This window comes from Myotis nattereri (assembly GCF_964212035.1).
Source record: "Myotis nattereri genome assembly, chromosome: 4".
NCBI lineage: Eukaryota > Metazoa > Chordata > Mammalia > Chiroptera > Vespertilionidae > Myotis > Myotis nattereri.
In genome coordinates this window covers 53,153,194-53,168,863 of record NC_138079.1, presented here as the reverse complement: position 1 = coordinate 53,168,863, position 15,670 = coordinate 53,153,194, and the positions used below count along the sequence as shown (strand labels likewise).

The 15,670-nt window shown below is 38.0% G+C and overlaps 1 protein-coding gene and 1 pseudogene across 2 annotated transcripts in view; both read left to right on the top strand.

The window, feature by feature from the left end:
- The window catches only part of ARB2A (ARB2 cotranscriptional regulator A), a 387,607-nt gene that overhangs the window by 27,784 nt on the left and 344,153 nt on the right, over positions 1-15,670 (top strand). Inside the window, exon 2 of the mRNA XM_081088717.1 lies at positions 7,543-7,666. Coding sequence (XP_080944843.1) covers positions 7,561-7,666 — 106 coding nt within the window. The 5' untranslated portion in view covers positions 7,543-7,560. The remainder of the gene's footprint in view (positions 1-7,542; positions 7,667-15,670) is intronic.
- LOC308517467 (small ribosomal subunit protein eS6-like) lies at positions 3,494-4,239 on the top strand (annotated as a pseudogene). Its single transcript has one exon. The product of its transcript is annotated as a small ribosomal subunit protein eS6-like (transcript).

The following is a 15,670-nucleotide window of genomic DNA, read 5'->3' as shown; positions in this document are numbered from 1 at the left end:
AAGAAGTTAGTTTCTACTTGTTCAATTTGGCCTGGAGTTATATACATATATTAGAGGCCCAGTGCATGAATTCGTGCACCAGTGGGGTCCTTTGGCCTGGCCTGCGGGATCGGGCTGAAACTGGCTCTCCAGCATCCCCGGAAGGGTTCTGTATTGTGAGAGGGCACATGACAGGCCGAGGGACCCCACCGGTGCACGATCAGGACTGGGGAGGGACGTGGGAGGTTGGCCAGCCCAGGAAGAACCGTGGGAGGGCTCCAGGCCATATCCAGCCTGCCTCGCTCAATCCCAATTGGCTGAACCCCAGCAGCAAGCTAACCTACTGGTTGGAGCATCTGCTCCCTGGTGGTCAGTGCACGTCATAGCGAGTGGTTGAGCGGCCTTAGCATATCATTAGCATATTATGCTTTGATTGGTTGAATGGATGACGAGACGACCGGACACTTAGCATATTAGGCTTTTATTATCCTATATAATAAAAGGCCAGTGACCATAATGATTGGAACGACCACTTGACCAGTTGCTATGAGGTGCATTGACCACCTCTCGGTCCCTCTCTCCACACCCCCTCCCGGCCCGCAGGCTCTGATCACAGCATGGCGAATGGGGAACCACGGGGAACCGTGGGTGTCAGTGGGGCAGGACTGGGGACTGGCGAGCCGGGCGGAAGATGGCCCTGATCGCAGCCTATGCCTAGGGACCCTACCCGTGCATGATTTTGTGTGCTGGGCCTCTAGTATAGAATAATATTAATTGTGTTTTATTGTTTATGTTTACCATAGAATCAGAGTGTTCTAAGTGGCTTATATGACATTTATATTTGACCCATACAAAAGAGGCTACTATGTGTTAGACATATTCTGTTTTTCTAAAATTTTGAGTATATCTTCCTTTTGAGAATTATTTTTCCTCAGCCTTTGCTCTGCTATTTCTGTTCCATATTATGGAAATGTCATAAATGACTACTTAAATTATTTTTTCTTCGGGGAAAGGATTCCAAAACAGATAATTGTCTTAAGAATTATCTTAGCTTTCTTTAACTTCTTAACTTCACTTTTAGCATCGTCTTGCAGATATTCTAAAATCTTTGTATTTGATATTCCTTAACTGTTGACTCTTTCTTTTAGATGCTTTGGTTACAAAGTATTGTGAGGAATGATGGGTAGTAATTTTTATTAATCTTAATTCTGAATAGCAAACCAAGTAGACTAAGAGAATTTTAGTTGATACAATTAGCTACCTCCAACTTGCTCAAACTTCACATTATAATACTCACTGATAATATAAATTAGTACATGAGAATGAAAATAAAAATACTGGAATTTTTAGTTTTTCTAGTTGAAGTTGAGTAGTTCGACTCTACCAGGATGGTAGTATAGAAGGAGCTCAGAACAAAGTGTCAGAAGACCAGGGTTAGAATCCCAACCACCCCTTACCATCTAGGTTACCTTAACCAGGCTACTTAGCTCCTCAAAGCCCAGGATATGCCAACTGTGCCTTCCCTTCTTAGTGTGCTGATGACCTAATAAGGTAATGGGTAGGAAAGCGCTTGGTGACTTTGTGGCCAGCGTGTGCGTTTAGGAGATAGTTGGGAACAGTGTTCTTTGGACATAACTTTAATATAAATGAAGATGGAACTCATATAGTTGAACCTTTTCCAGACATACATTTCATGAGTGGAAAGGAATTTAAACAAATTATATCGTAACTAATTTAAATTTAATTACATTTATCTTCAATATAATCTTGGAAACCTGTCAACTCAACAGGCATTTATTATGGGACTTTATTATTTGTTCATTAAATTTATCCAAATGATGCACACTCAGAGGCTCTCACTCCTGTAAACTGGGCTGATTGGGACGTCCTTAGAGATGAGCACAAATTAATTGGAGCCCAGTTAGTTTGGATTTATGTGGATTACACATATTTGTAAAGGAATTTATGGTTTGCACAATGTTTTTATGTACATTCTTTCATGTAATCTTCATAATTGCTCTATAAAAGGGAAGTATGTTTTGTTGTTGTTGTTCCCATTACTTAGGTTAGAAGTTGTGACTTTCTCAAAGTCATTCACCTACCAGATGGTAAAATTGAAATAAAAAAAAAAACACACAACACTTTTTCTTTTTCTTTCATTTCAAACATACTATATCAAATTGCTTGGGAAACTAAGGAATTAATTTAGATAGGCTTGGATTGGAACCAGGTATTCCTATTCTGAGCCAAATCTCAATCTAAACATAGATTATATTCACTATAGAAGCTACTGTTTTCTATGCACCAAAAGCCCATTTTACCCTGGCCTTTTTCTTCCAGGTCTGTTCTAGCCTGATTCCCTTATACTCCAGCCTTTCCCCCAGGGTCCATATGTCTGTACACACACACACATACACACACACACACACACACACACACTCACTCCAAAACATATATTTTTGCACTGGAGCCTCAGAACTATAAGCTATAATAATATATACACAATATAAATACTAATCCTGGGAGTATTCTGAGCTAACCTTTGCTGATGAGCAGCTTTTGAGTAACCTGGATATTTGGATGAGTCTTTTGGTTCCTCACAATCCAGTACCGATTCACATATTGTACTTTAATTGCAAGTAGGCTATTGTGAACTGGACTTCCAGAGTCTGATTTAGTGAACAAAGACTCTTTGGGACCAAACCAACTCCAGGAGTTCCAGGAATTAACCCAGTTTTACTTCTCTTGTGATATATTTTGCACATTCATCATTGCTTTTACAATGTGAGGTGGAAAGGCCTTCTCTTGCAAAAATTATCTATATCTAGTTCCATTTATATTTGCCTAAAAGCAAATAGACCTAAAACTAAGGCTTCTGTGTATCTTTCTGTACATTTTATAAGTGCTCAGGCCATATTTTGAGCAAACAGGACAATAAGAAATATTCTACTGTTTCATGTTTTGAAATACTGGCTAGATAAAGATTATACATGACAAGTTACTTACAGCTTTATTTATATGTACTCGGATTCTCTGTTGGAATCATAGAAGGGAAGAAGATATGATAATTGCTTTGTGTAGTTCCCAGAATGAAATCCCAAACTGAGGTGTTTTGAATCTAGTTTATACTGTAACATTTCTAGGAGACCATATTTAAACAGCAGTGGTTATCATGAAGTATACAACATGTCAGCTGTGTCCCAGTTCATATCAGTAAAAACCTTCCACCACTTTATTCCCTATAACCTAACCTCCATCAGATAATACTAAATAAACTATGTCGAGTGCACATATTAATACATATCAAATGTATCAAACAGCTTCCTGGCTGCATTTTCAGTAGTGTTTATCTGTGGTCATGCAGGTTATAGCTCTGAATTTTTATTAGGAAAACGAAATTGAGGATTTTAAATGTCCCTGATCTAATTTCACCAGCTGTGCCACAGCCATGGAAAATAACTGGAAAGGGTAAAAATGTAACAGTAAATAAGAGAGCAACAGAGCTCTTCTTTTTCGTGGTGCCTCGGAGGCTGTTGGCTGCTTCAGGATGAAGCCCAACATCTCTTTCCCAGCCACTGGCTGCCAGAAACTCGTTGAAGTGGGCAATGAACGCAAACTTCGTACCTTTTATGTGAAGCGTATGGCCACAGAAGTTGCAGCTGAATCTCTGGGTGAAGAATTGAAAGGGTTATGTGGTTCAAATCAGTGGTGGGAACGACAAACGAGATTTCCCCATGAAGTAGGGTGTCTTGACTCATGGCCGAGTCCGCCTGCTGCTGAGTAAGGGGCACTCCTGTTACAGACCAAGCAGAACTGGAGAGAGAAGACGCAGATCTGTTCAGGGTTGCATTGTGGATGCCAATCTCAGTGTTCTCAACTTGGTCATTGTGAAAAACGGGGAGAAAGATATTCCTGGTCTCACTGTGCCTCGTCGCCTGGGGCCCAAAAGAGCCAGCAGAATCCGCAAACTTTTCAATCTCTCTAAAGAAGATGATGTCCACAAGTATGTTGTGAGAAAGCCTCAAGAAACTTAGGATTAAAGCACCTAAGATTCAGAGTCTTGTTACTCCACGTGTCCTGCAACACAAATACAGGTGTGTTGCTCTGAAGAAACAACGTATTAAGAAAAACAAGAAAGAGACGGCAGAATATGCTAAACTTTTGGCTAAGAGAATGAAGGAGGCCAAAGAAAACCTCCAGGAACAGATTGCGAAGAGATATAGACTGTCTTCTCTGAGAGCTTCTGCCTCTAAATCTTAGTCCAGTAAAAAATGAGATTTTTTAACTAACAAATAAAGGAGAGCAAACATCAAAAACAGAGAGAGAGAGAGAGAGAGAGAGAGAGAGAGAGAGAGAGAGAGAGAGAGCGAGCAACAGACAAGTGGCTTTTGCTTCCTACTTAGCTGCTTTGCATCTGCTGCTGTATAAGGTTTTGGGTCTCAAGTAGTAATTAGGCTCCTAACCTATGTATCATCGCTTCAATGAGTTGCAGCATGTATTTTTAGTTATTCTCCTATTGAATAAGGATATAATTGTTAGTTGATGTTTAATCTTGGGAATCTTGAAAATGATTTTTTAAAATGTGAATCTTTCCCCTCCTCTATCTTTTACAAATATCCATTGAGCTCCAAATATGCCAGACATTGTGCTAGGGACAGACATTGTGCTAGGGACCTGACCTCATGGAGATCAAAGTCTACAGGGGGAATGTGTTAGTCAACATTGCGGAGTATTTAGAGCTTTTAAAAAGCCTTATTGAGATATAATCGACATATGGTATTGTGTAAGCTTAAGGTTCACAATATGCTGATTTCATGGCACTATATTTGCAACATGATTAGCACAATAAGGTTAATTAACACATCCCTCACCTAACATAGTTACCTTTGTGTGTGGTGAAAACTTCTAAGATCTACTCTCTTTCAAGTATATAATACAGTATTGTTAACTATAGTAAACATGATGTCCATAGCTCCCCAGAACTCTAAAATATGAATCTTGAAAAGGACTCTAGCACCAAAAATATTTTATAATTTCACTTTTGTTTAAATGGTCACAATGAAATAATTGTATAACTTGTTCTGTTTAGAAATCAGGCATGTTGAGGCTAATGAAAAATAACTGAACAGTTTATATTTAGAAGAAATACTGAATTATTAGCAGAGTGATAGAGTAAAAATGCAAGAAGTCCTTTGTAGATAGTTAATTTAGTTATGGAATTGCTAGCAAAGAGCACTATGTAGAATCTCTCATTATGAACATTTCTCTTTAATTTGTATAATAAGGAGTCACTGGTGAAATGTACACAGACTTTTGGAACTTTTAACTGATAAGACTAACTCTAGGATAGAAATAGCCCTTACAATATTGCTTTTTTATAATAATGTTTATAAGTTTAAGTCTTATATATTTTACTTGTGGTTGTTTGGCAGTTTGATTTGGCAGCTAGAGAGCAAGTCCCACTTGGGCCATGGCCATGTCTTATTTGATTAACCATTTGCAACCTCATATCTTGTAAAGTGCCCATCGTATAGACTAAGATATGTTCCTTAAGAAAATATAGACACATTTTATTCATGTAGAACTTATAGAATTTTAAGTTAAGTATTCACAGCAGAAAAATACTTTCATATTAAGTAAAAAAACATTCTCAGTCAAAAATAGTCTTACATTCATTCTAGTTATTGCTATACTCTGCTGACTATGAAAATGACTCAGTTTTTAAAGGTAATTATAAAATGTACCTTTGAGTGGAAATGGGTGTTTGCTTAGTGGTAGCAAATCAGTTGGGTTCCTCAACCAGAGGAATATTCAGTCTTATTGTCGTGAATGTAGTTTTTATATGATTTCTTTAACAGTTATGGAATGACTAAATTAGTTTAATTTTTCCATTGTATGTGTTGCAGTTTTTTCTTTTAATTTAGGAATAGTGGGTTGTTGTTTTATACTCTTCATGGAAAAGCCATCTATTTATAGTTTAAGTGCAGAATTAGACTTTGATAAATCATAATTTTATTTTATTATTGTTCACTGGGCTGCCATTTGTAGATTATGGTTTCCAGACATTGAATGTAACAGTTTCATTTTTAAAAAATTAAATTTATTGGGGTAACAAGATTAACCAAATTTATTGCTTAGTAAGATTATTTAGTTTTCAAGTGTCAATTTCTTTGACACATGATCTGTATATTCCATTGTGTGCCCACCACCCAAAGTCAAATCATCTTCCATCACCATATATTTGGTCTCCTTTTCTCTTTCATACCTACCCTCTTACCCCCCTTCCCTCTGGTAACCACCATTCTATTGTCCGTCTATGAGTTTCAGTTTTTTTTTTTTTAAATATATTTTATTGATTTTTTACAGAGAGGAAGGGAGAGAGATAGAGAGTTAGAAACATCGATGAGAGAGAAACATCGATCAGCTGCCTCCTGCACATCTCCCACTGGGGATATGCCCGCAACCCAGGTACATGCCCTTGACCGGAATCGAACCTGGGACCTTTCAGTCCGCAGGCCGACGCTCTATCCACTGAGCCAAACCGGTTTTGGCGAGTTTCAGTTTTATATCCCACATATGAGTGAAGTCATATGGTACTTAACCTTTTCTGCCAGACTTATTTTGCTTAGCCAGTGGTTGGCAAACTGTGGCTTGGCAAACTGTGGCTCGCGAGCCACATGCGGCTCTTTGGCCCCTTGAGTGTGGCTCTTCTACAAAATACCGACTTCTGCACATGGGCCACGAAGTTTCAATCGCACTGTATGTGCACGCCCGCACGTGGTATTTTGTGGAAGAGCCACACTCAAGGGGCCAAAGAGATGCATGTGGCTTGCGAGCCACTGTTTGCTGACCACTGGCTTAGCCTAATATTTTCAAGGTCCATTCATGTTGTTGCAAATGGCAGTATTTCGTCTTTTCTTATGATTGAGTAGTACTCCAATGTATATATGTACCACATCTTCTTTATCCAGTCCTCTATCGCAGGACACTTTAGTTGTTTCCATAGTTTCATTTTTAAAAGGGCTATTTTTTTCCTTTAGAGTTGTTTTTTAATTACATTAGATTGAAATTATAACTACTTTTTGTACTTATATATTTTTCTCCTTCTGACTGTCTGCATGTTCCAGGAGAAGACATTCTAACCGTATAGATAGCATATGTTTACAATTTATCTTAAAAGAGCTACAGTTTTTGAAACTACTTGGAGATATTTTTAAATCAGATGATAAAGAAAAACTAAATAGTAAGTTTAGCTAAGTTCAATTCAGCAACATTAGGTGTTTGTATGTACTATCAGGTATTGTGTTTTGTGACATCATAGATAATAATGATGAAAAAACTTGATACCTCTGTCCTGGTGCTTGTAATCTTTTAGCTGACCTAGACAAATATATAAATAACTACAGTGCAAGGCAGCCTTTGATGAGTACTGTAGTACTATAGACATCAACAAAGCACTGTGGAATATTAGGATAGATTAATCTTGACTGGGAGGATCAAGGAAGTTCTCATGGAGTAGGCAGGATTGAGTAGAGCTTAATTTATTGCTTTCATTCATTCTAGACTGTCTTCTGAAGATTGATGTCTATTTCCTTGAGCTCTTTAATTTTGTGCCCAATTTGGATAAGCATGGCACAAATCCAGCAGGGAGGTCCAGATGAAAAAGAAAAGACTACAGCACTGAAAGGTACATACTTAAATTGCTTTTTTAGGATATTTTCATTGTGCCTGATGAAGGTATAGGAATATTTAGGTGACCTGCTGTTTATTTCAGTTCTAAAATAAAAACAGTACTTAATCTATTTGTAATTATTGTGTCCCTACAGCAACTATCTCAGTGTCTGAGATATAGTCTGTACTCAGCAAATAAATCATAGAATCAAGTAATTTTACAGCCAGAATTCTTAATGCTTTTCTTATTCAAGGCCATATAAATTTATGGTAAAAACTAAACTACAGGTAGTGACCTTATCATATTTTTGTTGTTCTCGATGTCCTACTAATTTAGGATAGTGATCTGCCTAATTCTGCATTTTATCTTTGTGGCATTGGCACTAGGGATATATTATGAGAGGCCCTTCGTGTTAACACATCAGAAGGAATCTGCTTTAGACATTTTTTGGAATTTTTGAGTTCTAGACTTAAAAAATAAACCTGCTATCTAAAATAATTTTAACCTCTAAAAGAAGTATTCATTATGGGCCTGTTAGTTTTCTTCATATATTTCAGTCTCACTGTCTAGTGACTTGCCCAAGATCAGATTATCTGAGTAACTTGTGCAAGGTTTCACACTTACTTTGTTTGGTAGTAGAAAAAATATATCTTGGGTTTTCTAAATGTTGAGATGCCAACTATGCCAGCTGATAAAAGTCTCTTTTAGCGGGAGGAACCCGCTAAAGAGTCTGAAAATGAATCTCTAGCAAGATAGGCTGAGAACCAGGAGCAAGAGAGAGGTCCTGAACCTTAAATGAAGATTATGGGAAGCATTAATTTAGTCATGATGATGAGTCAGGCTACATGAGGACTGAGAATACTAGTATTCTCTTGGATTTGACAGTGTGGACATCATTGGTAATCTTCACAAAAAGCTGTTTCAGTGAATTGTTGAAAATGAAAGCATATTCGAGAATCTGTGTAGAGAATTGGAAGAGAGGAATTGGAGACAGCTGTAGTCAACCCTCTGGAAGGTTTGACTGCATGCTTGTATGCTTCAGGAATGACCAGTACACTCAGAAAAATAGATTTCCTGGGTTTCCACATAGATAGATTTTGAGCATCTTCAACCTTACATTGTAATGTGAAAATTTGGTGTTCCAATTTATACTTACACAAGCAGTATATATAGGCAGCCATCTTGTGAGGGTGTGAGGGTTAATTTGCATATCACCTCTTTATTATATAGGATACTTAAGTTTTAATTTTTTAGAATGATTATAAATTGTGTTGTGTTTTTAATTTCAGTTGCCACATGTTTACTGATAGTTTATGGAAATTTAACTAAGTTTTGTGTGTTGATATTATATCCTGTGACTTTGCTGATGTCACTTAGTTCTATGAGTTGTTTTGGTAGATTCCTTGGGCTTTTCTTTGTCATTTACAAATTGGACAGTTTTATTTCTTTCTTGCCAATCTATATGTCTTTTATTTTCTTTTTTGCTTTTTTGTGCTGGCTAGGACTTCCACTACTATTTTGAGTAAGAATGGTCAGAGTGGACATTTTTTTTTCATAGACTAGTGGCAATAGTGAGTGGTGCCACTCCCATTGTTCACCCTTAATTTCTAGACCTATGAATACTGGCTATAATGGGTGGCTGGGGAAATAGAATGACTAGTGTCTACAGAATGGATCACTTTAGCCAGTTAATTTTTAAAATATTTTATTGAACATTCACTTTGGAAAGAAATATCTTTAAATGTGTTGCCCATTCAGAGATGTCTGTTCACATACCTCTTCTCCATATTTCCTTGTCACCAATTTTCCAATCATGTTCATTCCAAGTTCCCTGACCATCCAGCCAAACCATTGGCCACAGAATATGAATCAATATATAATCACATGTCTGGCCATATCTTTTCCCAAGCAAACTAAAAGCCAGGTGCACAGCTCTCAGTTCTGCTCATTGGGAGGCTTTCCCTTCATCACTGTCCTTCAGGGATGCCTTAGAAAGGGGCTGTAGTGTTTCAGCTGTCCACTTTTGAGTGGTGCTTGAATATCCTACAGAACTACCTATAAACCAGACCTGAGTTTGGGTAGGAAACCAGGTGATGGTAGGAACTTTCCATGAGGAATTCATGCTGATAGATAAAAGGCAGTGCAGTAGGAGTTGATGACCATAGGCATTTGTTCACTTAGCCCATGATTAAGCATTCAGTCTCTACAAAGGCCCAGTAGCAGACTACCAGCTGTTTCTTAAAAGGAGAATAGTTATCTACAGTGGATGTCACGACTTTGCCCCCCAATCCTTAAAGGCTATGCTTTGATTCTTCAAGAGGCTTCTGCCAAAGATTCCAGACAGCGTCCTGATCGGCCACTGACACCATTGGATCTGCTGGCTTATATGGCTCAAGTAGCAGAGCAGCGTACACAGTTGCAGAGCTTTCTCTTATTCTGGGCACCACTCAAAAGTAGCAACATTTTGGCTAAATGGACCAGGGTAACACACCCAATGAGGACTATGTTGCCTCTAACGTCCAAAGATACCTGTTAGGCATTGTGCCTCTTTTTTATTTGTAGGAAAGGCCAGTTGCAACAACTTATCCTTCACTTTAGCAGAGATGTGTTGACATGACTCACATCATCACCCAGATCATTGGACCCCTAGAAATTAGACTGGAATAAAAAGCCCCTGAATTTTTGTCAGATTTATTTCTCACCCTCTGACACGCAAATGTCTTGTCAGTAACTCTAGATTGTTACTTCTTGCTTACTAGGTCCAGTCAGTATAATGGCATTAATGTATTGGACCAGAGTGATAATCATATTGAAGGTAAAGGTGATCAAGATCAAGCAAACTAAATTATGACTTACAACTGGAGAGTCAATATATCCCTGAGGTAGGACAGCGAAGGTATGTTGTTGGCCTTGCCAACTGAAAGCAAACGGTTTCTAGTGGGTGTTATTGACAGAGATGGAAAAAAGGCATTTGCCAGATCAGTAGTTGCATACCAGTTCCCAGAGATGTATTAATTTGCTCAAGCAATGAAATTACATCTAGTATAGAAGCTACATTTGAAGTCACCATCTGTTTAAGCTTAACGATAGCTCACTGTCATTCTCCAAGTTCCATCTGTCTTCTGGACAGTCCAGATAGGTGAATTGAATGGGGATGTGGTAGGAATCATCACCCTTGCATTCTTCAAGTCCTTGATGGTGACATTAATCTCTGAAATACCTGGAAAGTCATACTTCTTTTGGTTTAGTTTTCCTAGGTAAAGGCAGTTTAAGGGCTTTCACTTGGCCTTTCCTGCAATAGCCTTAAATCTACAGATCAGGGAACCAATGTGGGGATTCTGTCAAATAATGATTCTGGAACTGGGGAAATAATCACAGTGAGTTTAGGAACCCACTGTGAGATGAATCTGAGCAAAAACTCCATTAAACACCTGTCTTCCATCAACCCCTACTCTGATGATGAATCACAGTGACCTTTTGGGTTTCCTGGAATCAGCTTCATTTCGCAGCCAGTGTCCGTAAGTCTCTGAAAGGTCTGGTTATTTCTTTTTCCCAGTGCAGTTACCCTGGTAAAAGGCCATTGTTCCCTTTGGGGGAGGATGGGAGAAAGCTTAGCAGTGCAGTTTTTGACAGTGTACCTGGGTCATTTCTTAAGGTCATTCTTTTTAAGAGGGCCTCCTCCCAAGAGGTTCTGGTTCTGTACACTGGCTTAAGTCTGGGAACTGATTGTGACTGTTTTTGTTTAGGTTAGGCTTTGTTCATTTGACCTAGAACTTTTCTGCTTATACGTATCAAGTAAGAATTTAGCAGGTTTCCTGTCTTATTTCTAGGAACAACATGCTCAACTAGCCAATGCCATAGGTCTGTGTGAGTCAGATTATTCTGATTGCTGCTCTGACTCCGCTGTCCATTACGGTAACCAAGCCCAACTTGCCTCTGGTGGTAGAGTGATCCCACTTGGCTGCTGCCACCCTATGAACCAATTACTCCCATTTCATTTATGTTTCTTAATTCAGTGACTTTAGTTCCCACTGTAAGGTGTAGCGTAAAAGAAGTCATCACATAGCTTTTTAAGGATGCCAGGGTTCTCACAGATTTATTTCTCATAGTAGTGGTTTAAGGTATGTCTCCTGGACCTTTCCAGGGTGAGTAGATCTTCAATGATAAATCCACTTTAATATTCCTATCTCCCTAAACTTTTGAATTTCTTCCTCTACATTAAACTGTAGCAAACCCCACTCACTGTTGGCCAATTTTTGGCTCATGTTTAAACCAACCCATCAAACTGTTAGAGCCCCTCCTAACTCCTCAAGCTGCAGCATTAAATACAGAATCTGTGCTTGGTAAGCCTTTATAAATAAATATGACCTGATTATTCCTTCCACCATTATCCAACACCCTTAATATTCATTCCCACACATGTTCCCTGGATTTCTGTTTGTATAAATTTTTGTTCTGTTCAGACTTTCAATGGATCCAATCATGTTCATCCAAATAGGAGAGAGGCAATTTGCTTCACTCAATCTATAGATTCAAATGTTAATCTTATTCAGAACCACCTTCACAAACATACTCAGAATAATATGTAATCAAATATGTGGGCACCCCATGACCCAGTCAAATTGACACATAAAATTAATCACCACACCATTTAGCTTGGGTTGTTCCCACCTTTTGGCTATTGTGAATAATGCTTTTATGAACATAATGTACAAACATTTGTTTGAGTGTCTGTTTTCAAGTCTTTTGGGTATCAAATGGTATTTTTATCCAGTTATTGCATATGCTTAGTTGAAGCTTAGAATTCTAGTTGCTGAATCATTTTAATCACCAGAGACATGTTTTAGAAAACAACAAAAAAAGTTGTGTCACATCTGATGCATGCTTAGGTTATATGGGTTTACTTGTACTGTATTTTATAGGTGATTGAAGAGATTTTCAATGTAAATGTTTTATTATGCTTGAATTTTACCTAATTCTGTGGAATTAGTCTCTCTGTGTAAATAACAACTATACAGTATTGGTTTCTTTTTACAAAGCAGAAAAATAGTCTCTGACAATTCCTTTCCAGATGAATTCAATTCAAATCAGAATTCATCATTTAATGCTTTCCAACACTGCTTTGGTTGTATGAAGAGTAGTCTGTGTTTAGGAATGCTGCTATGAAGACTACCCTGTTCTTTTAGGGTAAACCCAGTAGAGGCCCACAGGCCTCTGAGATCTATCATGATAGCATCTGGAAGACTTCACCTTTGTGTTTCCTCAGTGTTAATGAAATAAAAAGTATATTTGCTTCTCTTGTGGACAGAGAAGTTTGAGGAATGCCTATTTATTTAGTTGTTCATTTTATCATTCAAAGGAACATTTTGAGCAAAGTAAAAATATATTTCTATATTTATAACTATATTTATCTTTATAAGGCAATGAAGAGAGGGGAAGAATATTTTAGAGTTGATATGGCACATAGAATAAATGGTGATTTTGAAAGAGCAATAAGTTAGGTATTGGGAAATATATTTATTTTACTAAGCCCACTTTTCTTTTTCTTTCTTTCTTTCTTTCTTTCTTTCTTTCTTTCTTTCTTTCTTTCTTTCTTTCTTTCTTTCTTTCTTTCTTTCTTCCTTCCTTCCTTCCTTCCTTCCTTCCTTCCTTCCTTCCTTCCTTCCTTCCTTCCTTCCTTCCTTCCTCTCTCTCTCTCTCTCTCTCTCTCTCTCTCTCTCTCTCTCTCTCTCTCTCTCTCTCTGTTTCTTCTATCTATCTATCTATCTATCTATCTATCTATCTATCAATCAAAGGCTAAAATGCTAAGTGTCCGACCATCTGACCGGTCACTATGATGTGCACTGACCACCAGGGAGCAGTTGCTCAACACAGGAGCTGCCAAGCTGCAGTGACTTGGCAGTGGCAGTTTTCGGGTGATACACCCCAAAACCAGAGAGGAGGGGGCCCGATTCTTCGCCCGGCCGGGCCGTGCGATTCCACCTTTTCCACCTTCGGCCGTGGGTTATGTTGTTGCTGGGGCACTGTCAGCCCCGAATCTGGTTTACTGCACACTTGTATTTGCCTTCCACACCCTGTACAACAACAACTTTGCAGAGTGCCCTCTCACACTCTGGGGCCCCTTGGGGGATGCTTGAAAGCCAGTTTTGGCCTAATCTCCACAGGGCAGGCTAGGGGACCCCCACCTGCTGGAGGGACCCCACTCACTCTGCAGATATCGGGGAGGGACCATGGGAGGTTGGCTCCAGGCCGTGTCTGGCCCATCTTGCCCAGTACCATTCTGCTGGCAACCTTCTAATTAATTTCCTTTCAAGGTGCATGAATCTGTGCACCGGGTCACTAGTTAAGGTATAATTTTGGACAAGCCATTTTACTTCTGTGAGCTGAAAGGCAATGAAGATAATATGCACTACTATTTTATAGGATTGTGATGATCAACTGAGGTGAAGTAGTGAAATCTTTAAAATTATATATAGATGTTAGGTGTCATTTTAGGTTCTAACCTGATAGAGAAAATGGCTATTAAACATAATACGTTTGCTTATATATTGACTGGTTTCTGTGTGCCTGCTTAAAAGGTTTCTGCGTTTTGCACTGTGGAAATGACTGTAAAGAGAAAGAATATGATTTTGTCCCAAAACCTCAACTCATTGGAAGGAGAAAAGTGAGAATTTTGTAGCTACTCCAAGCCAATTTTTGACATTAAAAACTGTTCCATTTTACTCAGCTTTGTACAGATTACATGGTTTTCACAACTTTACTAATGAATCAGTAATTTGTCAGCATATTTCAGCTTGGTATGCATATAATGTAATATTTCAATTTTATTAGAGAGTTTGCAAATTATTTTTGTTTGCATGTTGAAGATGGTATATTTTTGAGTAAGTTGAGGTTTATTTGATATAGCAGTTTGAAGAGTACCAAACACTGATTCTTTTTGCAAGTTTTTTGTTGGCTTACCTTCATGTCTTACAGAGAGACTAGAGAATTGAGGTAGACAATTTTTTTTCTCTCTAACATATTTTGATGAGCCATACAGATGGGTTTGTTATATCCCTGCGAGAACAGAAATAAAATGTTACTTCTGAGATACTTCTTTTATAGAAAAAGGTACTGGTTTGCTTTACTACATATCCAAGGAACTTTTTCTCATCAGGAACTAGAGTTAGAATGAAAAATCTCAAAACTTAAACTTAAAAAAAAAACCCACAACTTTCTGGAACTGAATAAATTTGAAGTTTATCTTTTTATTTTTCTGAGTTTCAATATGACTCTATGATTACTTATAGTGAGTGAGCAATTTGTCTCATCCCATAACATGAGCCAAAAAAATTGCATTAAATGCTTGCTGACACACTGATTCTAGGGCTGGGGAGGGAAAACACAAGATAAGCCTAGAGCATCTTGTAGTAGCAAAAAGTAAGGAAATGTTCAAAAAAACTAAAAAGATGGAATCATGTACATCAAAGGGATATGAGAGCCAGCAGAAAGAGCATGAGTGGCCAACACTGTAACAATTTGAGCAACAAAGTAAATGATGTAGTATTGAATTATAACTCAAAGTATATAATAAATATCAAATAAATGATTAAATAAATATGTAAATAGATGAAGAAAGACAAACTTCCGTACAAAAGAATTACAAATAATGTTTGCACATGTTCTTTACTCCAGGAGATAGAGCATAATTCCTCCTCTTCACTTTTGAGAGTGGGCTAGACTTAGTCACTTACAAGAATAGACTGTAAAAATGGAAAAACAGTGGCTTCATCATGAAGAAGACTGGTAAACACTACGTTAATCAGCTGATGAAGATTTACACCTCAGTGATATGATGAGAAGGGCAGCTTATCTCTGTGACATTCTTTCCAAAAACTTGTAACCCTAGTTTAGTCACAAGATAATACAGACAAATTTAAATCCAGGGTCATTCTACAAAATACTTGATCTGTACTCCTTAAAACAGTCAATACCACAGAAAAGAAGCAAAGACTAAAAACAGTCACAGACCAGAGGAGA